The sequence below is a fragment of the Scyliorhinus canicula genome, chromosome 19, assembly GCF_902713615.1.
Source record: "Scyliorhinus canicula chromosome 19, sScyCan1.1, whole genome shotgun sequence".
Classification (NCBI taxonomy): Eukaryota; Metazoa; Chordata; class Chondrichthyes; order Carcharhiniformes; family Scyliorhinidae; genus Scyliorhinus; species Scyliorhinus canicula.
In genome coordinates this window covers 367824-386261 of record NC_052164.1, presented here as the reverse complement: position 1 = coordinate 386261, position 18438 = coordinate 367824, and the positions used below count along the sequence as shown (strand labels likewise).

General features: G+C 47.6%; 1 protein-coding gene across 1 annotated transcript in view; it reads left to right on the top strand.

Moving 5' to 3' along the window:
• The first annotated feature begins 1268 nt into the window (after positions 1 to 1268).
• Positions 1269 to 18438, top strand: part of coasy (CoA synthase) — a 99539-nt gene continuing 82369 nt past the window's right edge. Inside the window, exons 1-3 of the mRNA XM_038779773.1 lie at positions 1269 to 1505; positions 3413 to 4096; positions 15773 to 16023. Coding sequence (XP_038635701.1) covers positions 3430 to 4096; positions 15773 to 16023 — 918 coding nt within the window. The 5' untranslated portion in view covers positions 1269 to 1505; positions 3413 to 3429. The remainder of the gene's footprint in view (positions 1506 to 3412; positions 4097 to 15772; positions 16024 to 18438) is intronic.

Genomic DNA, 18438 nt, shown 5'->3' with positions numbered 1-18438 from the left:
TAAGGTGGTGCCTTCATGAATAACCTCAGCCTGTGGTGGAATCAAACCTACAACGTTGGCCTCGCTCTACATCACAAACTAGCTGTCCAGCCAAGTGAGCTACTATTAAATATGATCTCTGTTTCTTGACCATTCTACTGATGGAACAGTTTTTTAATCCACTCTGTGTAGGTTTATCAGGATTTCAAAAACCAATCAAGTTTTGTTTAAAATTCTACTTTTAGGGAAATAATCCCAGTTTAGGAACATAGGAATTCGGAACAGAAGTCGGCAATTCAGCCCTTCGAGTCTGTTCCGTCATTCATCAGATCATGGCTGATCTCTTCCTGGCCTCAAATCCACCTTCCCACCTGTTCCCATATCCACCTTCCCACCTGTTCCCATATCCACCTTCCCACCTGTTCCCATATCCACCTTCCCACCTGTTCCCATATCCACCTTCCCACCTGTTCCCATATCCACCTTCCCACCTGTTCCCATATCCACCTTCCCACCTGTTCCCATATCCACCTTCCCACCTGTTCCCATATCCACCTTCCCATCTGTTCCCATATCCACCTTCCCATCTGTTCCCATATCCACCTTCCCACCTGTTCCCATATCCACCTTCCCACCTGTTCCCATATCCACCTTCCCACCTGTTCCCATATCCACCTTCCCACCTGTTCCCATATCCACCTTCCCACCTGTTCCCATATCCACCTTCCCACCTGTTCCCATATCCACCTTCCCACCTGTTCCCATATCCACCTTCCCACCTGTTCCCATATCCTTTTAACCAGTTTTGTATCAGAAATATATTTATCTCCTTCTTGAAAACATTTAATGACTGATTCCACCGCACGATGGGGCAGTTCCACAAATTCACCATGGGTGGGGGACGTGGAGGGGGCGGGGGCGGAGGGGGGGGCGGGGGCGGGGGCGGAGGGGGGGGCGGGGGCGGGGGGGGTGGGGGGGGCGGGGTGGGGGGGGCGGAGGCGGGGGGGGTGGGGTGGGGGGGCGGGGGGGGGTGGGGGGGGCGGAGGCGGGGGGGGGGTGGGGGAGGCGGAGGGGGTGGGGGGTGGGGGAGGCGGGGGGGGGGTGGGGGAGGCGGAGGGGGTGGGGGGTGGGGGAGGCGGGGGGGGGGGTGGGGGAGGCGGAGGGGGTGGGGGAGGCGGAGGGGGTGGGGGAGGCGGAGGCGGGGGCGGAGGCGGGGGTGGAGCTGGACAGGGGGTGGGGCTGGACAGTCGGCGGGGTGTCGAGCCGAGGGCCGAGCGTGAAGCCATTGGAGTAGGCGTTACTGCGTCGCTTGGCCAATGGGAGACGGCGTTGCTGTGCCGTTCGGCCAATGGGAGCGGGCGTTGCTGCGCCGCTCGACCAATGGGAGCGGGTGTTGCTGTGTCGTGTGGCCCCGTTCGGGACCTGGGCTTTAGGCTCGAGCCTCCGGAGTGTCGGCGACTTTGATCCGGGAGGAGCTCTGGGGACGCCGGGTTTGGGCAGCAATACGGCCGCGGAGACTCATCCGGGTGGGTGAGAGGGAGGCACCCCTTCGGCCCATCACTTCCCCCGGCTGTCCCTCAGCCCCTTCGGCCCATCACTTCCCCCGGCTGTCCCTCAGCCCCTTCGGCCCATCACTTCCCCCGGCTGTCCCTCAGCCCCTTCGGCCCATCACTTCCCCCGGCTGTCCCTCAGCCCCTTCGGCCCATCACTTCCCCCGGCTGTCCCTCAGCCCCTTCGGCCCATCACTTCCCCCGGCTGTCCCTCAGCCCCTTCGGCCCATCACTTCCCCCGGCTGTCCCTCAGCCCCTTCGGCCCATCACTTCCCCCGGCTGTCCCTCAGCCCCTTCGGCCCATCACTTCCCCCGGCTGTCCCTCAGCCCCTTCGGCCCATCACTTCCCCCGGCTGTCCCTCAGCCCCTTCGGCCCATCACTTCCCCCGGCTGTCCCTCAGCCCCTTCGGCCCATCACTTCCCCCGGCTGTCCCTCAGCCCCTTCGGCCCATCACTTCCCCCGGCTGTCCCTCAGCCCCTTCGGCCCATCACTTCCCCCGGCTGTCCCTCAGCCCCGTCGGCCCATCACTTCCCCCGGCTGTCCCTCAGCCCCTTCGGCCCATCACTTCCCCGGCTGTCCCTCAGCCCCGTCGGCCCATCACTTCCCCCGGCTGTCCCTCAGCCCCTTCGGCCCATCACTTCCCCCGGCTGTCCCTCAGCCCCTTCGGCCCATCACTTCCCCCGGCTGTCCCTCGGCCGGCCCATCGCCCCCAGGCTGTCCCGCGGCCCATCGCCCCCCCGGCTGTCCCTCGGCCGGCCCATCGCCCCCCGGCTGTCCCTCGGCCCATCGCCCCCAGGCTGTCCCGCGGCCCATCGCCCCCAGGCTGTCCCTCGGCCCCTTCGCCCCCAGGCTGTCCCTCGGCCCATCGCCCCCAGGCTGTCCCTCGGCCCCTTCGCCCCCAGGCTGTCCCTCGGCCCATCGCCCCCAGGCTGTCCCTCGGCCCCTTCGCCCCCAGGCTGTCCCTCGGCCCATCGCCCCCAGGCTGTCCCTCGGCCCATCGCCCCCAGGCTGTCCCTCGGCCCATCGCCCCCAGGTCTTTGGCGCCGTGTATGTGTTTCTGAGCTCTCTGCACACTTGTGCTCTCCATTTTTCTATCTTTATGTTTCCACACTCTGTAATCCAAGTTTGTAATTGATTTATACGGTTTGGTCCCGATGCACATCACTAATGCAGTCTGTAAAAGATGCATTACACCAAAACTTCATTTTCTGTACGTGAACCAACTTGTCCTTGCTCCCACTCCCTTCAATTCCTTGGGTCTTGTTCTACGCACCACTGTGTTATACAACTCTGGAAAATTTGTAAACGCAACCTGCACTGCACTTATTTTGTCAATACACTTCTAATTACTCAGAAAACATGTATTAAATTGTAACTAGACCAATAATCCAGAGAGCATGAGATCAAATCCTGTTGTGATAGTTTTAGACTTTAAATAAAAAGCTGATCTCAGTAAAAATGATTGTACAGTTGTTGGATTGGGGCTGGGTTAGCACAGTGGGCTAAACAGCTGGCTTGTAATGCAGAACAAGGCCAGCAGCGCAGGTTCAATTCCCGTACCAGTCTCCCCAAACAGGCACTGGAATGTGGCGTCTGGGGCTTTTCTCAGTGACTTTATTGAAGCTTACTTGTGACAATAAGCGATGATTATTATTATTAGATTGTTGTAAAAACCTAACTGGTTCACAAATGTGTTCTTTTAGGAAGAAAATGTGCTGTCCTTATCCACTATGGCCTTAATGTGATTGCATGCCACTTGATTTTATCAAGACAGCTCACCTCCACCTTGGGAGAATTAGGGATGGACAATTAATGCTGACCTTGTCACTGACACCCACATCCTAAGAAGGGACTGATTATGACTTTTTGCATTTTCTTTCAGGATAGCGTACAAGAGCGATGGCCATGTTTCGTACCGGCATCCTTGTTCTAACAGCTCCAATTTCACTTATTCCGTTACGTATTGCTCCAGTTTTGGCAGAAACTGCAAAAATAGTTAAGGACGTTTTATATGTGCATTTGCATCCAGGATTGGGACTGACAGGCAATTATATGCAACCTAATCCGGTATACATACCAGCAAACCATGAGGTTTCTCAACTACTAACTAATCTTTACACAAAAAGTTCTCATGTGTGCAGTCACCTGGACATCAGGGTAGTTCTCTCAAATGTTAAGAATCACACTTCAACTCAGCAGCCATTTTCATCAGTCCAGATGCTGTCTGAACCACCAGAGGTGGTTTTAACAGACTACAAAATTACAGATTTAAACCAATCCAATTTAATTATGCAATGCTTGGAAAAATATACTCTTGGATGTTACACGTGTAAACCCAGTTTGAGAGCTGTTTATTTACCATATGATATAAATGGTACAGAGAGCATTTCCTGTTCTGATATGGAAGATTCCGGTTTATGTGAAATTATCCCAAGTTACAACGATGTTGTGTTAGGTGGAACGTTCGACAGACTCCATCCTGCTCACAAGATCCTTCTCAGCATATCCTGTCTGCTAACAGGAAAGCGTTTGTTAATTGGAGTGGCTGATGGAGAACTGCTTAATAGTGAGTATTATCTTATCTACGGCTCCTGGGTGTAATTCCCAGTATAATATGTGTTCTTTGGGTAATGTGCGCACACGTCAATGATGCCTTGTGCATCCGTCATAAGTTATGAAATTTGTAATGTCTGAGCATATACAAAAACTGCTGTAAAAGCAGGTGCTCATTTTGTTGTAAAGAAGGAAGCTTTGTTCGTGTAAAATGTAAGTACTTGAACAAACTAAAGGGATGTGAATTGCTCCAGTCTATTTCATTGGGAAATGGGAATTGCAGGGATTGGAAATAGGAGCAGCAGGGATGAGAAATTTCCATTTGGTGGATTTCCGTTATTGGCCTTTTGGAAATCAGCCATTTTAATCAGAACCTCAGACATTCAGCCGAGGTAGGTGGTTGAATAAAATTGCACCCTTGTCAGTCAGTGAGAGTGGGAACTGAGGAGCAGCAAAAACAGGAGAGACTGAGTCTCTCACTCCTCCAATCAAGGTTCTGTTTCTTTAACACTTGCTACTTCATCTCCTTCTATCATGGATTTCTTCCTCTGAAGCTGCTGCTCGCCAATGTTCGTGGCTGCTCTCCAATGTTCGTGGCTGCTCTCTCCAATGTTCGTGGCTCCTCTATTTACAATTTTGGTCAGTCCTGCAGCCACCATGCAGGAGATTTTCAGCTGCACTATCCTACTGTAAGGCCAGAATGGTGGTATCTGAAATGGGAGTTTGCCCCAGCTGGAGTACTGTGTGCAATTCTGGTGTCCACATTATAGGAAGGATGTGATTGCACTGGAGGGTGTGCAGAACTGATTCACCAGGATGTTGCCTGGGGTGGAATATTTAAGTTATGAAGAGAGGTTGGATCGGCTTGGATTGTTTTCTCTGGAGCAGAGAAGACTGAGGGGTGATCTGATTGAGGTGGACAAGATCCTGAGGGACATGGACAAGGTGGATAGGGAGCAGCTGTTCCCCTTAGTTGAAGGGTCAGTTACGAGGGGGACACAAGTTTAAGGTGAGGGGCGGGAGGTTTAGGGGGGATTTGAGGGAAAACTGTTTTACCCAGTGGGTGGTGATGGTCTGGAATGCACTGCCTGGGAGGGGGGTAGAGGGTCTGGAATGCACTGCCTGGGAGGGTGGTAGAGGCGGGTTGCCTCACATCCTTTAAAAAGTACCTGGATGGGCACTTGGCACGTCATAACGTTCAAGGCTATGGGCCAAGTGCTGGCAAATGGGATTAGGTGGGCAGGTCAGGGCCTTCCGTGCGTTAGTGCAGACTCAATGGGCCGAAGGACCTTCTGCACTGTAGTATTCTGTGAAGTTTAATAGCTTTTTCCATCAATATTTCGAGCATTTTGTCCATTGCATTTCAGATCAGTCATTTCCTTCATTTGTGGACATTTGCTTTGTAAAATTATTCTGGAGGAAATTGCAGTTCTAATTGCAAATTCAGCATGCCCTGTCGTTTTTTTACTTATTCATTCACTGAATATGGGTGTTGCTGGCTAGGCTAGCGTTAACTGCCCATGAGAAAAATATTTAAAAAAAAATACTTTTATTGGCATTTTCGATTTCATTTTGTGTATATTATTGTACAGTACATCAGGTTCTTTTGTACCTATGAGAACGTGGTCTTGATCCACTGCAGTCCATGGGGGTATTGGGTCAGCATGGACCAAGTGTCCCCCGCTGTGCTGTATAATTTATATTCTTCATAGAAAGTAGGAGCAGGAGGAGGCCATTTCGAGCCTGCATCACCATTCAGTACGATCAAGCCTGATCATCCAACTCCATAGCAACTCACAGACAACCACAATGTGCGCAGCTTCTTCAGCTAAATCAAAACCATCTACGGTCAAACTACCAGGGGAAACAAGGGGGAAACTGTTCAACCTCCGCGCTTCCAGGCCAGAACCAAGACCACCCCAACCTCTGTCATGGAGCTGCAGTACGCAGACGACTCCTGTGTGTGCGCAAACCTGGAGGCCGAGCTACAAACCATCATTGGCACATTCACCGACGGATGTGAGAGAATGGGCCTTGGACTGAACATCCAGAAAACAAAGGTTCTCTTATCAGCCACTCCTGTAACACAAAACTGTCCCCTGACTATCCGGGTCCACAGAGAATGTGGACAATGTGGATAATTTTCCAACCTCTAGGGGCTGTTTAGCACAAGGCTAAATCGCTGGCTTTGAAAGCAGACCAAGGCAGGCCAGCAGCACGGTTCAATTCCTGTACCAGCCTCCCCGAACAGGCGCCGGAATGTGGCAACTAGGGGCTTTCCACAGTAACTTCATTTGAAGCCTACTTGTGACAATAAGCGATTTTCATTTTCGTTTTTCATTTTTCTAGGCGCACAAACGTGAGCGTCCTCTGCCAGACCAATATCCTCAGTGTCGAGGCACTGGTCATAAGAACTAGGAGCAGGAGTAGGCCATCTGGCCCCTCGAGCCTGCTCCGCCATTCAATGAGATCATGGCTGATCTTTTGTGGACTCAGCTCCACTTTCCGGCCTGAACACCATAGCCCTTAATCCCTTTATTCTTCAAAAAACGATCTATCTTTATCTTAAAAACATTTAATGAAGGAGCCTCAACTGCTTCACTGGGCAAGGAACTCCATAGATTCACAACCCTTTGGATGAAGAAGTTCCGCCTAAACTCAGTCCTAAATCTACTTCCCCTTATTTTGAGGCTTTGCCCCCAAGTTCTGCTTTCACCCGCCAGTGGAAACAACCTGCCCGCATCTATCCTATATATTCCCTTCATAATTTTATATGTTTCTATAAGATCCCCCCTCATCCTTCTAAATTCCAACGAGTATAGTCCCAGTCTACTCAACCTCTCCTCGTAATCCAACCCCTTTAGCTCTGGGATTAACCTAGTGAATCTCCTCTGCACACCCTCCAGTGCCAGTATGTCCTTTCTCAGGTAAGCAGACCAAAACTGAGCACAATACTCCAGGTGTGGCCTCACCAACATCTTATACAATTGCAGCATAACCTCCCTGGTCTTAAACTCCATTCCTCTAGCAATGAAGGACAAAAATCCATTTGACTTCTTAATCACCTGTTGCACCTGTAAACCAACCTTTTGCGACTCATGCACTAGCACACCCAGGTCTCTCTGCACAGCAGCTATTTTAATATTTTATCATTTAAATAATAATCCTGTTTGATGCTATTCCTACCAAAATGGATAACCTCACATTTGTCAACATTGTATTCCATCTGCCAGACCCTAGCCCATTCACTTAACCTATCCAAATCCCTCTGTAGACTTCCAGTATCCTCTGCACTTTTTGCTTTACCACTCATCTTAGTGTCGTCTGCAAACTTGGACACATTGCCCTTGGTCCCCAACTCCAAATCATCTTTGTAAATTGTGAACAATTGTGGGCCCAACACTGATCCCTGAGGGACACCTCTAGCTACTGATTGCCAACCAGAGAAACACCCATTAATCCCCACTCTTTGCTTTCTATCAATTAACCAATCCTCTATCCATGCTACTACTTTACCCTTAATGCCATGCATCTTTATCTTATGCAGCAACCTTTTGTGTGGCACCTTGTCAAATGCTTTCTGGAAATCCAGATATACCACATCCATTGGCTCCCCATTATCTACCGCACTGGTAATGTCCTCAAAAAATTCCACTAAATTAGTTAGGCACGACCTGCCCTTTATGAACCCATTCTGCGTCTGCCCAATGGGACAATTTCTATCCAGATGCCTCACTATTTCTTCCTTGATGATAGATTCCAGCATCTTCTCTGCTACCAAAGTTAAGCTCACTGCCCGATAATTACCCGCTCTCTGCCTACCTCCTGTTTTAAACAGTGGTGTCACGTTTGCTAATGTCCAATCCGCCGGGACCACCCCAGAGTCTAGTGAATTTTGGTAAATTAACACTAGTGCATTTGCAATTTCCCTAGCCATCTCTTGCAGCACTCTGGGATGCACTCCATCAGGGCCAGGAGACTTGTCTACCTTTAGCCCCATTAGCTTGCTCATCACTACCTCCTTAGTGATAACAATCCTCTCGAGGTCCTCACCTGTCATAGCCTCATTTCTATCAGTCGCTGGCATGTTATTTGTGTCTTCCACTGTAAAGACCGACCCAAAAAACCTGTTCAGTTCCTCAGCCATTTCCTCATCTCCCATTATTAAAACTCCCTTCTCATCCTCTGAAGGACCAATATTTACCTTAGCCACTCTTTTTTGTTTTATATATTTGTAGAAACTTTTACTATCTGTTTTTATATTCTGAGCAAGTTTACTCTCATAATCTATCTTACTCTTCTTTATAGCTTTTTTAGTAGCTTTCTGTTGCCCCCCAAAAAGATTTCCCAGTCCTCTAATCTCCCACTAATCTTTGCCACTTTGTATGCTTTTTCCTTCAATTTGATACTCTCCCCTATTTCCCTAGATATCCACGGTCGATTTTCCCTCTTTCTACCGTCCTTCCTTTTTCTTGGTATAAACCTTTGCTGAGCACTGTGAAAAACCACTTGGAAGGTTCTCCACTGTTCCTCAACTGTTCCACCATAAAGTCTTTGCTCCCAGTCTACCTTAGCTAGTTCTTCTCTCATCCCATTGTAATCTCCTTTGTTTAAGCACAAAACACGAGTATTTGATTTTACCTTCTCACCCTCCATCTGTATTTTAAATTCCACAGTATTGTGATCGCTCCTTCCGAGAGGATCCCTAAATATGAGATCATGAATCAATCCTGTCTCATTACACAGGACAAGATCTAGGACCGCTTGTTCCCTCGTAGGTTCCATTACATACTGTTCTAGGAAACTATCGCGGATACATTCTATAAACTCCTCCTCAAGGCTGCCTTGACCGACCTGGTTAAACCAATCGACATGTAGATTAAAATCCCCCATGATAACTGCTGTACCATTTCTACATGCATCAGTTATTTCTTTGTTTATTGCCTGCCCCACCATAATGTTACTATTTGGTGGCCTATAGACTACTCCTATCAGTGACGTTTTTGCCTTACTACACCTGATTTCCACCCAAATGGATTCAACCTTATCCTCCATAGCACCGATGTCGTCCCTTACTATTGCGATGTCATCCTTAAATAACAGAGCAACACCACCTCCCTTACCATTCACTCTGTCCTTCCGAATAGTTTGATACCCTCGGATATTTAACTTCCAGTCGTGACCTTCCTGTCTCGACTAGCTGTGATGGGCGGTTCACACTGCCCGCATGCCCGACACAAGACTCCCGAAACAAGTGCTTTACTCCGACCTCCGCAATGACAGTGATCACTAGGAGGGCAGAGGAAATGCTACAAGGACAGTCTGAAATCCTCCCTAAATAAATATAACATCCCCAGTGACATGTGGGAATCGCTTTCCTTAGAACGCACAAACTGGAGAAAAAACATCCCCGAGGTCGGCAATCGCCTGGAGTGTTGTAGGAGGACCCGGAGGCTAAGCGTAAACTGCGGAATGAGAGTGCAGAATCCAGAGCATCCCACCCACCCACCTCATTAAACACCACCTGCCAAACCTGTGGCAGAGTCTGCGGATCCAGGATCGGACTATTCAGCCACAGCAGGACCCACCTCCCTGGAGTGGGAGCAAGTCAGCCTCTACACAGAGACTGTCCAAGATGGAAGAGAAGCTGACCATCCAACTCAATAGCCTAATCCCGCTTTCCCCCAGATCGTATGACCCCGTTCGCCCCAAGTGCTATATGTAACTGCTTCTTGAAAACATACAAATTTGGGCCTCAACTACTTTCTGTGGTATCGAATTCCTCAGGCTCACTACTCTCTGGGTGAAGCTACTTCTTTTTATCTCTGTCCTAAATGATCTATCTCATATCCTCAGACTGTGCCCCCTGGTTCTGGACACTCCCACCATCATGATCATCCTTCCTGCATCTACCCTGTCCAGTCCTGTTAGAATGTTATAGATTTCTGAGATCGCCCCTCATTCTTCTGAATTCCGACAAATATAATCCTAACCGATTCAATATCTCCTCATATGTCAGTCCCGCCATCCCAGGAATCAGCCTGGTAAACCTTCTCTGCACTCCCTCTATTGCTCGAACATCCTTCCTCCGATAAGGAGACCAAAACTGCACACAATATTCCAGGTGTGGCCTGACCAAGGCCCTGTATAATTGCAGCAAGACATCCCTGCTCCTGTACATTCTCCTCTCCTAATTTATGTCCATTCAGATAATAATCTGCCATCTCGTTTTTGCTACCAAAGTGGATAACCTCTCATTTATCCACATTATACTGCATCTGCCATTCATTTGCCCACCCACTCAACTTGTCCAAATCACACTGAAGGATCTCTGCATCCTCCTCACAGCTCACCCTCCCACCCAACTTGGTGTCATCTGCAAATTTGGAGATATGACATTTTGTTCCCTGATCTAAATCATTAATATATATTGTGAATAGTTGGGGTCCCAGCACCGATCCCTGTGGTACCCCATTAGTCACTACCTGCTAATTTGAAAACAACCTGTTAATTCCTACTCTTTGTTTCCTGTCTGCCAACCAGTTTTCTATCCATCTAAATACACTGACCCAATCCCATGTGCTTTAATTTTACACGCTAATCTTTTATGTGGGACTTTGTCAAAGCCTTCTGAAAGTCCAAATGTACCACATCCACTGGCTCCCCCTCGTCAACTCCACTAGTTACATCGTCGAAGAATTCCAGTAGATTTGGCAAGCATGATTTCCCACTTCATAAATCCATGCTGACTCTGTCCGATGCAGCCACTATTTTCTAAATGCTCTGCTATAAAACCTTTGATAATGGATTCTCGCGTTTTCCCCACTACTGAAGTCAGGCTTACTGGTCTATAATTTGCTGTTTTCTCTCTAACTCCTCCAATCTGTAGGAACTGTTCCAGAGTCTATACCATTCTGGAAGATGACCACCAATGCATCCACTATTTCTAGAGCCACTTCCTTAAGTACTCTGGGAAGTATATAATAATCTTTATTATTGTCACAAGTAGGCTGACATTAACACCGTAATGAAGTTTCTGTGAAAATCCCCTAGTCGCCACATTCCGGCGCCTGTTCGAGTCCACAGAGGGAGAATTCGGAATGTCCAATTCACCGAACAGCAAGTATTTCGGGACTTGGAGGAAACCCATGCAGACATGGGGAGAACGTGCAGACTCCACACAGACAGTGACCCAAGCCGGGAATCGAATCCGTGTTCCTGGCTGTAAAGCAAAAAAAAAACCACTGTTCTACCATGTTGCACCTATCCGATGATTATCAGGCCCAGGGGATTTATCAGGCTTCAATCCCATCAATTTCCCAACACCATTTCTCTACGGATATGCATCTTCAGTTCCTCCCTCTCATTCCCAGACACCTCTGGTATCTGATTTGTGTCTTCATTTGTGAAGACAGAACTGAAGTATGTGTTTAGTTGCTCAGCCATTTCTTTAGACCATAAGACATTGGAGTAGAATTAGGCCATTCGGCCCATTGAGTCTGCTCCTCCATTTAATCATGGTTGATATGTTTTCCATTCCCATTCTCCTGCCTTTGCCTCATAACGGTAGCACAGTGGTTAGCACAGATGCTTCCCAGCTCCAGGGTCCCAAGTTCGATTCCCGCCTTGTTTCACTGTCTGTGCGAAGTCTGCACATTCTCCTCGTGCCTGCGTCACAAGTTCCGAATGACGTGCTTGTTAGGTGAATTGAACATACTGAATTCTCCCTCGGTGTACCCGAACAGACACCGGAGTATAGTGACTAGGGATTTTCATAGTAACTTCATTGCAGGTAAGACTACTTGTGACAATAATAAAGATTATTATTATTATTGAATGTCAAGGGGCAATGCTTGGATCCTCTCTTATAGGAGATGATCATTGCCTGGCACTTGTGTGGCGCGAATGTAATTTGCCACTTGTCAGCCCAAGCCTGGATATTGTCCAGGTCTTGCTGCATTTGGACATGGACTGATTCATTATCTGAGGAGTTGCGAATGGTGCTGAACATTGTGCAGTCGTCCGCAAACATCCCCACGTCTGACCTTATGATCGAATGGAGGTCATTGATGAAGCAGCTGAAGATGGTTGGGCCGAGGACACTACCCTGAGGAACTCCTGCAGTGATTTCCTGCAGCTAGGATGATTGACCTCCAATGACCTCAACCATCTTCTTTTGTGCCAGGTATGACTCCAACCAGCCGAGAGTTTCCCCCCCGATTCCCATTGACTCCAGTTTAGCTCGGGCTCCTTGATGCCATACTCAGTCAAATGGTGCCTTGGTGTGGAGGGCAGTCACTCTCACCTCACCTCTGGCATTCAGCTCTTTTGTCCATGTTTGAACCAAAGCTGTAATGAGGTCAGGAGCTGAGTGACCCTGGCGGAACCCAAACTGAGCATCCGTGAGCAGGTTATTGCTGTAGTGAGGGGGAACTGGGAAACCCCACATTCGGTTGGTCACCTGGCACGTAAAGGGATTAGGTGGCCTAGTGAGGAGGTCAAGAGTTTTCACTCACCAGAAGATTCTAAATGCTGATGTGGTGTTCTTACAGGAGACTCACTTGCGGTTAAAGATCAGACTTGACTGCAGAGAGGGTGGGTGAGCCAGGGGTTTTACTCGGGCCTTGATGGAAGGTCTCGAGGAGCTGCAATTCTGGTCAATAAATGGGTCCCTCTATAGTCACTAGGATTGTTGCAGGCACAATGGGAGATATGTGGTGGTCAGTGGCTTGTTGGCCGGACATTGCATCCTGGACCTGGATACGCATCAACTGAATCTTGGAGACCTCAATTGTGATTTGGATCCTAAAATGGACCGGTCCAGACTTGAATTTGCCTCTGTTGGGGGTGGCAAAGGCACTTTGAGCCTTTATAGAGAAGATTGGGGGGAGCAGATCCATGGAGATTTCTGAACCCAAGGGAGAGTCTACTCCAGGATTGATTTCTCTCTAATGGGTTGGTCCCTGCTCCCTTGGGTAAAAAGAGCGGAATATTTGGAAATAATAATTTCTGATCCACTTTGTGGATTTGGTCTTGGTGATGGATCCCATTCAGCACCTGCCGTGGAGGTTAGATGCCATTAGTGGAGAAGGGGTTTTGTGATCACATAGCTATAACTATTGAGCGAAGCTTAGGTGATTTTGACAGGGGTTTGCAGATGTCATGTCCACGGTGTTAAAAACAAGGGTGGCGCTGAGTCCGGAGGTGGCGATTTTCGGGGTGTCAGAAGACCCGGGAATCCAGGAGGAGAAAGAGGCAGACGTTCTGGCCTTAGCATCCCTGGTAGCATGGAGACGGATACTATTAGCTTGGAGGGACTCAAAGCCCCCGAAGCCGGAGACCTGGCTATCGGACATGGCCTGCTTTCTCTGTTTGGAGAAAATCAAGTTCGCCTTGAGAGGGTCAGTGTTAGGGTTCGCCAGGAAGCGGCAACTGTTCGTCAACTTCTTCGCGGAAAATTAATCGTCAGCAGAAGGGGGGGGGGGGGCTTTAGTTTAGCTTAGAGTAGGGGGTTAGTAAAGGTGGGACCTGTAAGTGAGGGAGACGGCTTTTGCAGTATGTTTATAGTTTCATATACATTGTTTATTGTGTTGTTATAATACCACAAAATACCTCAATAAAATGTTTATTAAAAAAAACAAAGCTATAACTATTGAGTATATCAAGCTTAATAGGGATGACTCCGCCTCTTTCACAACACCATGGGAAACCCTTAAGGTAGCGGAACAAGGAAGGATAATCTCTATAAGGCTGATCTAGACAGAACTGCGAGGGCAGAGTGGCAACGACTAGTGGGTGCGACTTTGGAGGTGAATCGGCAGTATTCAGATTACCTAACCCCTGAGGTGCTAGCCACTAGGAAGCAGCTGCAAACGCAGTTCGTTCGGGTGTCCACAGGAAAAGCAGTGGGCCAGCTGCCGCGTGGTTTATGAGTAAGGGGATAAGGAAGGCCGTTTTCTGGCTCACCAGCTGAGGCGGCTTCCCGGGAGATTATACAGATCAGAAACTCGAGTACCAGTTTGGCCTCCGCTTCGAGTGAGGTCAGTGCAGCAGTTGAAATATTTTATAGGGACCTTTACAGGTTGGAGCCCCCAGGGAATGAGACTCTCATGTCCGATATCCTAAATGGGTTGTCCATTCTGTGGTGGAGAGAGAGAAATGGGAGCAATTGACAAGCAACTGGCCAAGGTGCTGGAGTTGAGATTGGAGGCTTGTGTCCCAGAGCTAATTACAGAAGACCAGACAGGTTTTGTCAATGGGTGACAAATATCTGCTAATATACGGTGGGAGCTGAATGTTGTCCTCTGCCCCTCAGAAGCTGAGGTGATTATCTTGGTGGATGCGGGTCGAGTGGAGTGCAAATACCTAGAATGGGAATACCTCTTTGAGGTGATTAGGAGATTTGAACTTGGGCAGAACTTTATTTCATGGGTTTGGCTATTGCATAGATCACCCAAGGAAAGTGTGTGCACTAAGGCAATGAGTTTGGGATACTTTCTCTTAAATAGAGACACAAGACAGGGATTCCCATTTCTGTTTACACTAGTGATTGCATCATTGTGTTGCGGTCTTTGGGAGAATGGAGGTGGACAGAATGGGGGAGGTTGGGAGCATAAGGTGTCTTTGCCCATGATCTAGTCTTGTATGTTATGGACCCAGTCCCCACTATGAAAGGAATAATGAAGCTACTGAGGAGCTTTGGCCCCTTTTCTGGATTCAAACTGGAGTAAAGTTAATACTTTCTGGTTAATCCTCCGGAGAGGGCTAGTCGTGCCCATGGATGGTAAATTTTTGGGTCTCATTCTTTAACATTCATGTTAAGGATTTCAATATAGATCTGGCGCCTTGTCTGTTGGTGGCCATTTTCAGGGTGTCGGACCAGTGGGGCAGCAGACTGGGGTGAAGGTGGACATTCTGCCCTTTGCCTCGCTGGTAACCCTTGGCGAGTTATTTCTGGGGATCCTCTACTACACCCAGTGCATGGACCTGGTTGGGTGACCTTATGTAGTTTCTATATCTGGAAAAAGGTCAAGTGCAGCATCAGTGGATCAGTGGAAGGATTGTGCCTGAGTTGACAGCCAGCCATTTCCTACTTCAAAAAATTAGTTGTCATCAACTGTTGGTGGAGGGAGGGGGGGGGGTGATGGTTAGTATAGCTGTGAAAAGATTATATGATAGGTTGTGATAGTCTTGTTTTTCTCTGTTTTTGACGTTACATTATACTGTGTAACATCAGCTAGATTATTGATGTTGATGTCCTGTTTGTTATAAATGAAAACTTTCAATAAAAATATATTTTAAAAATCTGTATCCTCTTGTTCTTGATCGTTTTACGAGTGGGAACAGTTTCTCTCCATCTACTCTGTCCAGCCCTATAGTTTTGAACACCTCTATCAAATCTCCTCTTAGCCCGCCTTCTCTCCCAGGAGAACAGTCCCAACCTCTCCAATCTAGCCTCATCACTGAAGTTTCTCATCCCTGGAACCATTTGTGTAAACCTGGTGTTTCAGGATCAAACTGGGTGATTCTGTCTATTTTTCTATGATAGCCATAATGATGTTCAGGGCAGCTCATTTAAGTTATGAATAAATGATCTGTGCACAATAACGTAACAGAAAAAGTAAAGAAAACCTTATTGAGCAGGTAATTATCTTTTTAAGAGTTCTACAAGTTTCAGTTTTTATTGCAGGAAAGGTGCTGAAGGAACTGATTGAACCATACCAAGAACGTGTGGAGAAGCTGAGGAAGTTCTTACTGGATGTGAACCCTGCTGTACAATACGAACTTGTTCCTTTGAGAGATCCCTATGGACCAGCAATTACTGATGTAAACTTAAACTGCATTGTGGTTAGCGATGAGACCCAAAAGGGTGGAGAAGCAGTGAACAGAAAACGACTAGAAAATGTAACGTATACAAACAAAGAAATGTCTAGAATCTGGCATTAATAATAATAATCTTTATTATTGTCACAAGTAGGCTTACATTAACATTGCAATGAAGTTACTGTGAAAATCCCCTAGTCGCCACATTCCGGCGCCTGTTCGGGTACACAGAGGGAGAATTCAGAATGTCTAATTCACCTCACAGCACGACTTGTGGGAGGAAACCGGAGCACCTGGAGGAATATCACACAGACATGGGGAGAACGTGCAGACTCCACACAGACAGTGACCCAAGCCGGGACTTGAATTTGTTCTGTCCTACCTTTAACAATATAACACTGCAGGACGCTAGAGTGAATATTTAATCATTGCCTGCGTCATTTCATTAAATATATGCAAACATAAAGAACATATACAGACTTTCAACATCTAAATGTTTATTTGTGAAGAAACACAGAAAGACTGACAATGCTTTTCCTGTTCCGCCTTCTCTGTGTGCAATGCCGTTGTACTCTGGGAATGAGTGCAGAAAGTACCACCCTAAACATCTAACTGCTCGCTACGTGAAAGATTAAAAGTAAGATATTAATGGGCCTAGGTTACAAATTAGAATCCACTTGGAAATGTTCTACTTGAGAAGAAATGTGTCTGAAATAAAAACAATGGGTAGGGTTCTCCATCCCCACAGACCCGTTTTCTGGCTGGCAATGGGATCCTCTTCCAGCAGCTGGTCAATGGCGTTTCGCAGTGTGGCCACCCCTATGCCGTCGGGAAATCCGCAGGCGTGAGTGTGCTCCTGGCAAACGGAGGATCCCGCCAACGGAGAATCCCGTCCAATATGTTGGAAGTATGCATCAGGTCAGTGCATCCTAAAGGGAAATATTGGTAATGTTTTGTATCTGTTCCGTAGTATCTGACAGCTGTGTTAAGGGTAGTTCATTTAAAAGATGGTGCTTGCTCCTGATTGGGACTCGAGACCAAAATGCAAAGCAGATGTTGGAATTAGTTAAAAGGTCAATATTGATCCGGCCACTTTTAAATCATTGATAGAAACATAGAAAATGGAAGCAGGAGGAGGCCATTCAGCCCTTCGAGCCTGCTCTGCATTCAGTATGATCATGGCTGATCATCAAGTTCAATACCCTGATCCCACCCTCCCCATTTCCCTTGTGATGTGTCAGATCTGTGTACATTCTGATTGCCATAGTCCAAAAATAAATTTGCAACTATTTAAAGAATAAAGAGATCAACCAGAATGAATTAATGGTTAAAAATCCAATCCCTTCATCCTTTATATAAAGTAAACAAGAAATAACCGGAAAAGAGGTATGGATACAATTGTTTTCTTTAACTTTCTAAAGGCGGGGTGACACAATGATGCAGTGGTTAGCACTACTGCCTCACAGGGCCGAGGACCAGGGTTCGGATCCCGGCTCTGGGTCACTGTCCGTGTGGAGTTTGCACATTCACCCCGTGTCTGTGTGGGTCTCACCGCTCACAACCCAAAGATGTGCAGGGTGGGTGAATTGGCCACGCTAAATTGGCCCTTAATTGGAAAAATAATGAACTAAAGGCACCAGATTATGTTGATCAAGACGACCAATTCACCATGTGCCCAACAGTGTAACCCAAGGCCACAGCCTGTGCTTGAAGGAGGCTAATTCAAAATTAATCTGTAGAAACATTATTCTAGTGAGTGGCCAATCCATTAAACAAATTCTTTACGAAGGAAAAGTCGGTGGAAGCAGTTCGTGTTGATTCAATGAAATGAAAATACGACAAATTGCTTTCAAAAAATGCTTTAATATGACACTGTGACTAGACAGACCACTTGCCAATGTAGTCCTTTGATAAGAGTCTTCCTGCTCAACCCAATATTTCAAACTTGATTTAAGAGTCGAAAGTTTTAAAAATAACTTGTGTCTTCAGTATTGACAGCCAGTTGGTGAAGAAGGAGACCAGAAGTCAGTCTTTGTTCAGTTTTAGATTTATTCACAAGTGAGACATCATAGATATCATAGAAGTTATAGTGCAGAAGGAGACCGTTTGGCCCATCGAGTCTGTACCGGCTCTTGGAAAGAGCACCCTACTTAAGCCCACGCCTCTACCGTAACCCAGTAACCCCACCTACTCCTTTTGGACACTAAGGGCAATTTAGCATGGCCGATCTATCTAACCTGCACATCTTTGGACTGTGGGAGGAAACCGGAGCACCCGGAGGAAACCCACATAGACACGGGGAGAACGTGCAGACTCCGCACAGACAGTGACCCAAGCCGGGAATCGAACCCGGCACCCTGGCGCTGTGAAGCACTGTGCTGACCACTGTGTTACCATGCTGCCCACATTACAAATATGTGGCTCCTAACTCTACATCTCTCCCCCCCCCCCCCGTCAGTATCAATAAGTAATTCTTTATAATGGGCAAACAAATTGACTAATAGACAGTATGTAGCAGTTCTGAGGCGCTAG